Source organism: Schistocerca americana, chromosome 1 (genome assembly GCF_021461395.2).
Source record: "Schistocerca americana isolate TAMUIC-IGC-003095 chromosome 1, iqSchAmer2.1, whole genome shotgun sequence".
Classification (NCBI taxonomy): Eukaryota; Metazoa; Arthropoda; class Insecta; order Orthoptera; family Acrididae; genus Schistocerca; species Schistocerca americana.
In genome coordinates, this window is record NC_060119.1 from 1015630149 (window position 1) to 1015642189 (window position 12041).

The 12041-nt window shown below is 42.0% G+C and overlaps 1 protein-coding gene across 1 annotated transcript in view; it reads right to left on the bottom strand.

Annotated features, from left to right (window-relative positions):
• The window catches only part of LOC124596007 (heat shock 70 kDa protein 12A-like), a 206951-nt gene that overhangs the window by 125284 nt on the left and 69626 nt on the right, over nt 1–12041 (bottom strand). The window contains exon 3 of the mRNA XM_047134961.1: nt 9720–9949. Coding sequence (XP_046990917.1) covers nt 9720–9949 — 230 coding nt within the window. The remainder of the gene's footprint in view (nt 1–9719; nt 9950–12041) is intronic.

Below are 12041 nucleotides of genomic sequence, written 5' to 3' on the forward strand. Positions count from 1 at the left end.
AACAAACTTATTACAAGCAGGTAATAGATTTGTGTGGTATGATGAGGAAATGCAAATTCAAATGTGTTTGTGGTGATTTATATTCAGATGTTATGTTGAATGATGTGATTGTGTACAGTTTAACTGATGTCAACCTTAAAGAACAGATTTTGAAACAGTCAGATCCATCATTTCATCACATAGTGCAAATTCTATACTTGTAAGATTCGGGTGCCATAGCGGCCAATAAATTTGAGCAACCACCCATTTGTCAGGTTGAGTCATATCTTGCTCACAACCAGCCCAGTAGGCAGCAACAGCACGCATGCATCAAGCCATGTAAACAGTTCTCCAAACAGGCAGCTACATCAGTGAAAAGAATTAAGTCATGCTCACAGTGCTATTCATGGCGCAAATGCCAAGATTTCCCATTAAGCCAAGCACAGTGTTACACTTGTGGGAAGAAAGGTCATGTACAATATGCATGTTTGATATGGAACAAACATAAGAATTCCACCCACTCACAAAAATCTAGTCACAAGGCCCATGTAATCAATGCAATATATTCAAAGCCTGCTGCAGAAATTAGCAAAACTAAAAAGCAAACAGTTTGTTTGGTGTTACACCAGCCCAACAAATCTTTTGTTCAATTGTATCTTAGTGGAGAGCATGTGAAGTTTCATTTGGACATGGGTGCCTCTTTACATTGCTGAATCATACATTAACACATGCAAGCTATTAGGCTCGCCATGCCTGTCTAAAACCAACATGCAGCTGACGGCTTATAATGAACAAGACATTCTCATTCTCAGAAAATGTACTTTGCCTACACAATTGTGAGTATATATTTGGCCTTGATTCATTTGATTTGTTTGGGCTTCAAATTCAGGACAATGTGCTGTCAGTAACCACATTCAATGCCAAAGACAGTGTGAAAGAATTCCCTGAACTCTTTTCTGAAGGTATGAACTTAAAAAAAATTGCAATACAGCAGAGCTATTGTACCCATAAAAGCCAGTCAGTGGGCTCACCATACCTTCAGGTCGCATTCACCTCTGTGTTGACTTTAAGTCTACAGTCAATCCGTTAACTGTTACTGATACTTATCCATTGCCGTGCCCAAAGGATCTCATGGGCAGATTAGCTGCTGGTTGCTACTTTTCAAAAAATTGATTTGCACAGTGCATACCTTCAAATGCCACTAGATGAAGAATCTCAAGCTGGCCGCTGTTCTAGGTGCTTCAGTCTGGAACCGCGCGACCGCTACGGTCGCAGGTTCAAATCCTGCCTCGGGCATGGATGTGTGTGATGTCCTTAGGTTAGTTAGGTTTAAGTAGTTCTAAGTTCTAGGAGACTGATGACCTCAGATGTTAAGTCCCATAGTGCTCAGAACCATTTGAAGTATCTTAAGAATCTCAAACCGTGTGTATTGTGAACACTCATTGGGGCTTATTTAAATATTTGCATTTGCCTTTTGGCAGTGCTTCCACACCCACCATTTTTCAGTGGTATTTGGAACAGCTGACTGCTCAAGTACCAAACTGTTCAAACTATTTGGATGATGCTGTCATAGCAGGTCGTACACCTGAGGAAGACATTGCAAATTTATGAGCTTCGTTTTGTGTGTTATCTGATGCAAGACTGAAGTGTAGACTGGACAAGTGTGATTTTTTTCAACTAAACAGTCAAGGTGTACATCCTGTGCAGTCACATTTATTAGCTATATGTGACCCCTCAGTTCCTCGCAGTGCCACAGAATTGCAGTCAGCCTTAGGGAAAATGAACTACTATATTTAGTTCATACTGAATGCTACACAAATCACAGCTCCATTACATTGCTTGCATCACAAGAACATCCCCTTTGTTTGGACAGATGAGTGCCAAGAAGCTTTTCAAAAACTCGAAGATGCATTGCTCAGTGACTGATTCTTGGTTGACTGTGATCCTGACAAACCAGTTGTGTTGCAAGTTGACGCTTACTCTTATGGAATTGGTGCAATGCTTTCACACAGATTTGGTGATAAAGCAGGCCTATTGTTTTCACATCAGAAGTGTTGTCCAAAGCAGGGTGTAACAATTCACAAATAGAGAAAGGATCTTATCTCAGGGAAAATTTAATTATAAGATCTAATAGAGAAAGAGGCATTGGCTATTGTGTATGGTGTCACCAAAGTCCACCACTATTTGTATGGCAAAAGATTCAACTTAGTTATGCATCACAAACCATTGCAGTCTTTGTTTCATCTGATGAAGCTGGCTCCTGTATGAATCACACAAAAATTGCATATGGGCTTTTTTGTTGTCTCAATACCAGTATGATATTGTGTACGGTCTGACAGCTCAACATCGTAATGCGGACTGATTTTCACATCTTCCAATTGGCCCTGATACAGACTGTGATGCTTCTTCTGTATCTTGTTGTCACATTGATGGTCACGATTCTGAATTGCTTTAATCCTTTCCTCTAAACTATAGGAAAATTCCACAGACCATGGAAGCTGATTCAAATTTGAAGATTTTCCTAAAATACAGTCTCACATCTTGGCTTTGCTCACTGTGCAGCATAAAGAACTCTGTGGTGTGCCAATACTTCGCACATCAGCATAGCCTCACTATACAGCAATGTGTGATTCTTGTTCAAAATGACAGTGGACAGTCCCGTGTATTGAATTGATCCCCAAAGCTTTGCAAAAAGAAGTGTTACAGTTACTTCACCAAGGACCCTGGGGGATTGTTCTTACAGAACAGTTAGCACATCAACACTGTCCTTGGCAGCGTATGAACACCCAAAGAGAACAGATGGCAACAAAGTGTCATGCATGTGTGGAAAATCAGTCCACTCCGCCACAAAAATTCTCTGCTTGGGCTAAGTCAAAATCACCAAGACAGCATCGGCACATAGACTCTGTGGTCCTTTTTGGAACATTCGTTGGCTGATTGTGGTAGACTCTTATAGCAAGTTTCTACATCTACATCTACATTTTCACTCCGCAAGCCACCCAATGGTGTGTGGCAGAGGGCACTATGTGCCACTGTCATTACCTCCCTTTCCTGTTCCAGTCACATATGGTTCACGGGAAGAACAACTGCCGGAAAGCCTCCATGCGCACTCAAATCTCTCTAATTTTACATTTTTGATCTCCTCGGGAGGTATAAGTAGGGGGAAGCAATATATTCGATACCTCATCCAGAAACACACCCTCTCAAATCCTGGACAGCAAGCTACAACAAGATGCAGAGCGCCTCTCTAGCAGAGTCTGCCACTTGAGTTTCCTAAACATCTCTGTAATGCTATCTCGCTTACCAAATAACCCTGTGATGAAACACGCCACTCTTCTTTGGATCTTCTCTATCTACTCTGTCAACCCGATCTGGTATGGATCCCACACTGATGAGCAATACTCAGTATAGGTGGAACGAGTGTTTTGTAAGCCACCTCCTTTGTTGATGGACTACACTTTCTAAGAACTCTCCCAAATGAATCACAATCTGGCACCCACCTTACCAACAATTAATTTTATATGATCATTCCACTTCAAATCATTCCACATGCAGATATTTTACAGAAGTAACTGCTACCAGTGTTTGTTCCACTATCATATAATCATACAATAAAGGATCCTTCTTTCTGTGTATTTGCAATACATTACATTTGTCTATGTTAATGGTCAGTTGCCACTCCCTGCACCAAGTGCCTATCCACTGCAGATCTTCCTGTATTTTGCTGCAATTTTCTAATGGTGCAACTTCTCTATATACTACAGCATCATCCGCGAAAAGCTGCATGGAACTTCCGACACTATCTACTAGGTCATTTATATACATTGTGAAAAGCAATGGTCCCATAACACTCCCCTGTGGCACGGCAGAGGTTACTTTAACATCTGTAGACGTCTCTCCGTTGAGAACAACATGCTGTGTTCTGTTTGCTAAAAACTCTTCAATCCAGCCACACAGCTGGTCTGATATTCCGTAGGCTCTTACTTTGTTTATCAGGCGACAGTGCGGAACTGTATCGAATGCCTTCCGGAAGTCAGGGAAAATGGCATCTATCTGGGAGCCTGTATCTAATATTTTCTGGGTCTCATGAACAAATAAAGCGAGTTGGGTCTCACACGATTGCTGTTTCTAGAATCCATGTTGATTCCTACAGAGTAGATTCTGAGATTCCAGAAATGACATGATACGCGAGCAAAAAACATATTCTAAAATTGTACAACAGATCGATGTCAGAGATATAGGCCTATAGTTTTGTGCATCTGCTCAATGACTCTTCTTGAAAACTGGGACTATCTGGGCTCTTTTCCAGTCATTCGGAACCTTCCGTTTCTCTAGAGACTTGCGGTACATGGCTATTAGAAGGGGGGCAAGTTCTTTCACGTACTCTGTGTACAATCGAATTGGTATCTTGTCAGGTCCAGTGGACTTTCCTCTGTTGAGTGATTTCAGTTCCTTGGACACTTATTTCGATGTCAGCCATTTTTTCGTTCATGCGGTGATTTAGAGAAGGAACTGCAGTGCAGTCTTCCTCTGTGAAACAGCTTTGGATAAAGGTATTTAGTATTTCAGCTTTACGTGTGTCATCCTCTGTTTCAATGCCATCACCATCCCAGAGTGCCTGGATATGCTGTTTCGATCCACTTCCTGATTTAACGTAAGACCAGAACTTCCTAGGATTTTCTGTCAAGTCGGTACATAGAATTTTACTTTCGAATTCACTGAACGCTTCACGCATAGCCCTCCTTATGCTAACTTTGACATCATTTAGCTTCTGTTTGTCTGAGAGGTTTTGGCTGCATTTAAACTTGCAGTGAAGCTCTCTTTGCTTTTTCACTAGTTTCCTATCTTTGTTGTTGAACCACGGTGGGTTTTTCCCATCCCTCACAGTTTTACTTGGCACGTACCTGTCTAAAATGCATTTTATGACTGCCTTGAACTTTTTCCATAAACACTCAACATTTTCAATGTTGGAACAGAAATTTTTGTTTTGATTTGTTAGGTAGTCTGAAATCTGCCTCCTATTACTCTTGCTAAACAGATAAACCTTCCTCCCTTTTTTTTATAATCCTATTTACTTCCATATTCAGGGATGCTGCAAAGGCCTTATGATCACTGATTCCCTGTTCTGCACTTACAGAGTCAAAAAGTTCGGGTCTGTTTGTTATCAGTAGGTCCAAGATGTTATCTCCATGAGTCAGTTCTCTGTTTAATTGCTCGAGTTAATTTTTGGATAGTGCACTCACTATAATGTCACTCGATGCTCTGTCCCTACCACTCATCCTAAACATCTGAGTGTCCCAGTCTATATCTGGTAAATTGAAATCTCCACCTAAGACTATAACATGCTGAGGAAATTTATGTGAAATGTGTTCCAGATTTTCTCTCAGTTGTTCTGCCACTAATGCTGCTGAGTCAGGAGGTAGGCAAAAGGAGCCATTTATTAACCTAGCTCAGTTGTTGAGTATAGCCTCCACCCATAATAATTTACAGGAACTATCCAATTCTATTTCACTACAGGATAAACTACTACTAACAGCAACAAACATGCCACCACCGGTTGCATGCAATCTAGCCTTTCTAAACACTGTCGCTGCCTTTGTAAAAATTTCGGCATAATTTATCTCTGGCTGCAGCCAGCTTTCCATACCTATAACAATTTCAGCTTCAGTGCTTTCTATCAGCACTTGAAGTTCCGGTACTTTACCAATGCAGCTTCGACAGTTTACAATTACAATACTGACTGCTGCTTGGACTTTGCCCCGCACCCTTTGAGACTGTTGCCCTTTCTGTACTTGCCCGAGGCTATCTAACCTAAAAAATCGCCCAGTCCATGCCACACAATTCCTGCTACCTGTGTACCCACCTGTTGGGTGCAGTGGACTCCTGACCTATCCAGTGGAACCCAAAACCCCATCACCTTATGGTGCAAGTCGAGGAATCTGCAGCCCACACGATCGCAGAACCATCTCAGCCTCTGATTCAGACCCTCTACTCGGCTCTGTACCAAAGGTGAGCTCTGCTTTCATCCCACTAACGAGACTGCAGTCTTCACCAAATCAGATAGCCACCAGAAGCCAGAGAGGATTTCCTCCAATCCATAGTGACACACATCATTGGTGCCAACATGAGTGACCACCTGCAGATGGGTGCACCCTGTACCCTTCATAGGATCCGGAAGGACCCTTTCCACATTTGGAATGACCACCCCCTGGTATGCACTCAGAGTGCACATTGGTTTTCTTCCCCTCCCTTGCAGCCATATCCCTAAGGGGCCCCATTATGCGCCTGGCGTTGGAGCTCCCAACTACCAGTAAGCCCACCCTCTGTGACCAAACGGATCTTGCAGACTGAGGGGCAACCTCTGGAACAGGACAAGCAGCCATGTCCGGCTGAAGATCAGTATCAGCCAGAGACAGAACCTGAAACCGGTTCATCAGACAAACTGGAGAGGCCTTCCATTCAGCCCTCTAGAATGTCTTTCGCCCCCTGCCACACCTCGAGATGACCTCCCACTCTACCATGGGTGAGGGGTCAGCCTCAATGTGAGCAATATCCCGGGCAGCCAGAGCCGAAGTCCGATCGGGGGATGTGTGTGACGAGCTGGTCGTCCCTGACAAACTCCCGTCCGGACCCCCCACAGTGATGCCCATTGGCAACAGCCTCAAGCTGTGTGACCGAAGGCAATGCTGCCTGAAGCTGGGAGTGAAGGACATTTCCACTGAATCCATTTCCCTCCTCACACCTATGACACTCTGCACACCCACCTTCTTCATGCTCCCCAAAATCCACAAACCCCACAATCATGGATGATCCATTGTGGTTGATTATTGTGTCCCCACTGAAAGAATTGCTGCACTAATTGCCCAGCACCTCCACCCAACTCCCTGTAATCTAGCCTCCCATGTCAAAGACACCAATCACTTCCTTTACTGACTCTCAACTATCTTTCTGGATCCCTACTTGTCACTGTCCCTGCCACCTCACTAGATACCAACATCCTTCATGCCCATGGTCTTACCACTATTGAACACTACCTATCCAATGTCCTTCAGACTCCAAACCCATTACTTCATTCCTCATACATGCTACTAACTTTATCCTAAGCCACAACTACTTCTCATTTGAAGGGAATGTATATAAACAAATCCACGGCACAGCCATTGACACTCACATGGTACCTTCCTATGCCAACCTTTTTATGGGCCATCTAGAGGAGACCTTCCTAGCCTCCCAAAACACCAAGCCCTAGTCTGGTTCAGGTTCACTGGTGATATCTTCATGATCTGGACCCAGGGCCAAAAGACCCTATTTTCATTCCTTCACAACTTCGACACCTCTCCCATCTGCTTCACATTGTCCTTCTCAACCCAGTGTGACACATTCCTGGATGAGATGAACTCCTCCTTTCTGATGAGAGATGAGATGACCTCCTCATCTCTGACGGCTCCATCCAAAACGCCTCTGTCCACATTAAACTCACCAACCACCAAAAAATCCTTCCCATATAGCCTGGCTATCTGGGGATGGCATATTTGCAGTGAAAAAACCTCCCTTGCTCAGTGTTCTGCGGGTCTCACCTAGGGCTTCACAGACAGGCACTATCCCCCTGACCTAGTCAGCAAATAGATCTCCCATGCCATTTCCCCTCAACCCCAATCCTCTCACAAACTCCCGGGAACCAGCCACAAAGGAGCATCCCCTTTGTCACCCAGTACCACCACAGACTGGAACAACATCCTTCACTAGAGCTTTGATTACCTATCATCATTTCCTGAAATGAGAGACATCCTACCTGAGATACTTCCCACCCCTCCTAAAGTGGTGTTCCATCATCCAATCAACCTCCACAACATCCTAGTGCATCCCTATGCCATTACCAATCCCAACCCCTTGCCACAAGGGTCAGAGCCCTCTGGGAGACCCAGGTACAAAACCTGCCCAATCCTCCCATACAGCCCTTCCTATTCAAGTCCTGTCACAGGTTAATCCTACCCCATTAGGAGCCGGGCCACCTGTAAAAGCAATCATGTCATTTACCAACTCTGCTGAGATCATTGCACAGTTTTTTATATTGCTATGACTACCAACCAGCTGTCCACCAGGATGAATAGCCATCCCCAAACTGTGGCCAAGAGCAAAGTAGATCATCCTGTGGCACAACATGCAAATGGCTGCTTCGCTGCCAAGCCATCTGGATCCATCCCTTCACCACCAGCTTTTCTGAAATGGGCAGATGGGAGTTATCCTTACAACACATTCTCCAGTCCCATAATTATCCCGGCCTCAACCTACGGTAACATACTGTCCCAATAACCTCCAGCAGTTTCCACCCCCTCTGTCCTATCATCTCCTCTCCATTCTTGTCTTCAACCCTATTTATTTGCAGCCCTCTGCCAATGCATCTGCCTGTCTTTCCCTGCTTCTCTTCTTTTTCGTTCCTTTTTTCATCACATCCCTGCCCCACAACCTCCTAACACTACATCTGTCAGCAGTCAGTCCCTGCACGCTCCATCAGACAGCATTCATCTCCCTCCCCATCTGTACACTACTCCATTTGCCCTTCCCCTCCCCCTCCAGACAGCTGCTTGCATCCCATGTGATGTTGCATTCTGGCCTGAGATGCTGGAGTTGGAAGTTGTGTGAACATGAGTTGTACTTGCTGATGTGTGTGTGTGTGTGTGTGTGTGTGTGTGTGTGTGTGTGTGTGTGTGTGTGTGTGTGTGTCTTTACTGATGAAGGTTGTGGCTGAAATCTGTATATGAATGTCTTGTAATTGTGCTTGTCTGCTGTTTGACATATCTTGTTTATGGTAAGTTGCAATCTATCTTTCCCTATATTGTTGTTCAGTAAGAGATCTATGCAAGTATTGGACACCTTCAAGTGCTGTCTCAGACCTGAAGTAAGAATGAAGTTCCTGTACTGGAGACTGATCTGGAGATAGTACTTCAAAACTGCAGCTATTGATTTAAGAACGGTATCCAAAAACAGTTTTCTGATTGGGGTTTTGAAGGGATGATGATGCATTCACTCCATATGGCACGACTAAAAAAGTATCAGCCAACCTTAGGTGTCATGCAGATTCTTTCTTCGCAGCTACAGTATCACCATATTCTATCACCAAAGTCATCCAGAAGTTTGTGTGTACAGTGCTCTGGCTGGTATCAAGGAAAACACACTTTGGGAAGAGAGTGACTAATACACTGATAGTGATGAAAACATTAGTGGTGGCTAAGTTAACAGTGATATACATGAAGACTGTGATCAGAACGCTGGCACTTCTGTATTATTTATCTGCATTATAACATAAAAAATGGATTAAGAGAGACCATACTGTGAACAGTTTTTTTAAATGTTTATCATGAACAATTTATCCACTCAGTCCCCCCTCCCTCCCAGCCCCCTCCCCTCAACAAAGTCAAGGGTGCAGCTTATATTTAGTACCTATTTAGGTGCGGCTTATATTCATGTCAGTAAGTTCCATTTATTTAGATAAAATTTTATATTTTTGGAAAATCTTTAATAAAATGCCATAAATGAGAACATGTGACAATAATAATACAAACAGGAAAGGGAGCTATGAAAGAAACTAGAAAAATTAAATAATGACATTCCATAACACTTCACTTTGCCACAGTAACATACAATATTCTGAACATTCTACATGATGTATAACATTCTGACAATACAGGTTCTGTATATATCATTTTTCATGATAATGGACAGCTGTAAATCAGACTTACCTTGTGGACGTCGCATGATGTGGATTCGTTTGGTAGGATCTGACCTGAAGCTAAATGCATATCCACTGTATGCAGTGCCCAAGTCAACAGCAATAATAACTTGTACATGGCAAGAATCTAATCTCATGCAGCATCCTTCTGATATAAGCATCTCTTCAACATGGTTGAAAGCCTCAGGTCCATCTTCCTGTCTGAAGGAGCCAGATGAGAGCACCATATGTGGGCTTTTCCTAATAACATAATGAAAATTCATTAAATAATGAGATTTATTCATTCATTCACCATGTTTCATAGATCACATCCAGGATGAAAACCTGCAGGGATGTAGAACAATTCAAGATATACCTTATAAAATGAGAAGAAACTGATAGAAACAAAATCTACTCACTGCGCTAATGGTAGACTGTCTTTACACAGCTCTATACTGATTGAGCTTACCCATGCTAAGATTAAAATACCAAAACTGAAGATCTCCTGTGTAAACAATATGAAGGGGCAGTCAATGAGAAATGAAGTTATCACATGTAAAATGTGATATGTGGTGTGCTTTATTCATATTAGATGATAGTTCAACAATAAACTGAAAAATGGCAGGTCTATTCTGGTATATTCTCACCAATAGCAACTCTGTCATTATGTGTGCATGTAAACAGTGGTAACTGCCAAAAACATGGTTTTCAATATTAGTAACATGTGCACTGTTATGCTAGGTAAATACTTTTCAGGGAATATTAGTGAACATATCCAAGGATGATTTAGATAACTATGACTCGGATAAAGATCATGAAACATAAATGTGTTTCAAAAATTGTTGCTAATCAAATATATGTGAATAATTATTTGAGTAAGTAAACAATGTTAAACTGTGTTCCTTACCAAGATTTACATCAAATTATGTGACAGTGTAATGGCAAATATGTTATTGCCTTAACATTTATATATTATAGAAAGGTGACAGTAAAATTAATTTTATATTGTGGTATATCATAGATTAATTTTTGAGACTGCCATGCTTTACTATCACAAAAATTAGCAAAGCAAATATTAAGATGATAGAGTCTTTATGGTAATATTTCATTAACTTTCCAAGCAAGTAAACAGTGGTAAGCCAGTGCTAACCCAAGTTAAGTGCAATCAGTTTGCAAGTAAAATAATATGAGCTATCCTTTTGATGTATTTTTGAGAATAAAATTTTGAACAGAATTTATGATTTTAAAATATGTCATTGCTCTAGGAATAATTAGAAACAAAAACTTACCTGAATAAAAAAATCACAATGTATGTACTTGATGTAACTTTTTCAGGAGATTTTATTGAAACTTTACTGCACAACTCCTCAAAACAACCAACTTGTCTCTTACCATTGTTTACAACCCACATTGTCAATTAGTTAAAAATACTGCTAGTTTGAAGAAAAAAGCTGTTAATTCATAAGTTATATTAAATAGCTGCTGTTAATATGCATTTCACATTAATACACAGCCAGATACAGAAAGTGAAGCACCCAAAAGACGTGGTAGGATGTCAATGTAACTTCATACATTTATGATTCATTCCACATCATTATGATTTATCATGCAAAACGATCCATGGAACATGAAACTAACTACTGCACACCAGCAGCAGGTATGTAAAAGATTACAGTTTCAATTCTCTGTGACAGGTAGAATAGCCACCAGTGTGCAGTACTTTTGTTTGTATTTAGTGTTATTACCAGGCAGGGTATGGCATACAAAGGGGGCGGACAGCATCAGATGTTGAGCGATCATTTTGAAGGACATGGAGATGCCACATGCTCATGCGAGATAGTGTTATCTGCAACTGATATAGTTTGAAACGGGTCACATTATGAGTTTACAACAGCTGGCTGATTAAATCATGCAATACCCAGATTTGTGGTGCACTTAGGTGTGACAGTGACCTGATGTTGGATTGCCTGAGAACATGAGGTCAGGCATACTCATTGTCAAGGTTCTGGTTGACTGAATCTGACTGTCATAAGGGAGGATCACCACACTGTGCGTGAAGCACACCATACCCCTTCACGTCTGCATCTGCCATCCAAGAACATTCTGTGTCAACCCACCAGATTGGTCAGAGACTAGTAGCAGCTAGACTAATGAATTACCATCCCATGCATAGGCTGCCATTAACACCACAACACAAATGGCTGCATTTACAGTGGTGCCTTGAATGGGAAACATTGACTATACTGAATGGCACTCAATTGTGTTCAGTGATGAATCACAATTCTGCACTACCCTAGATGCCCATCATTGATGAGAATGGGGTGACGAGGGCAGAGAGACCATTCTTCCAATG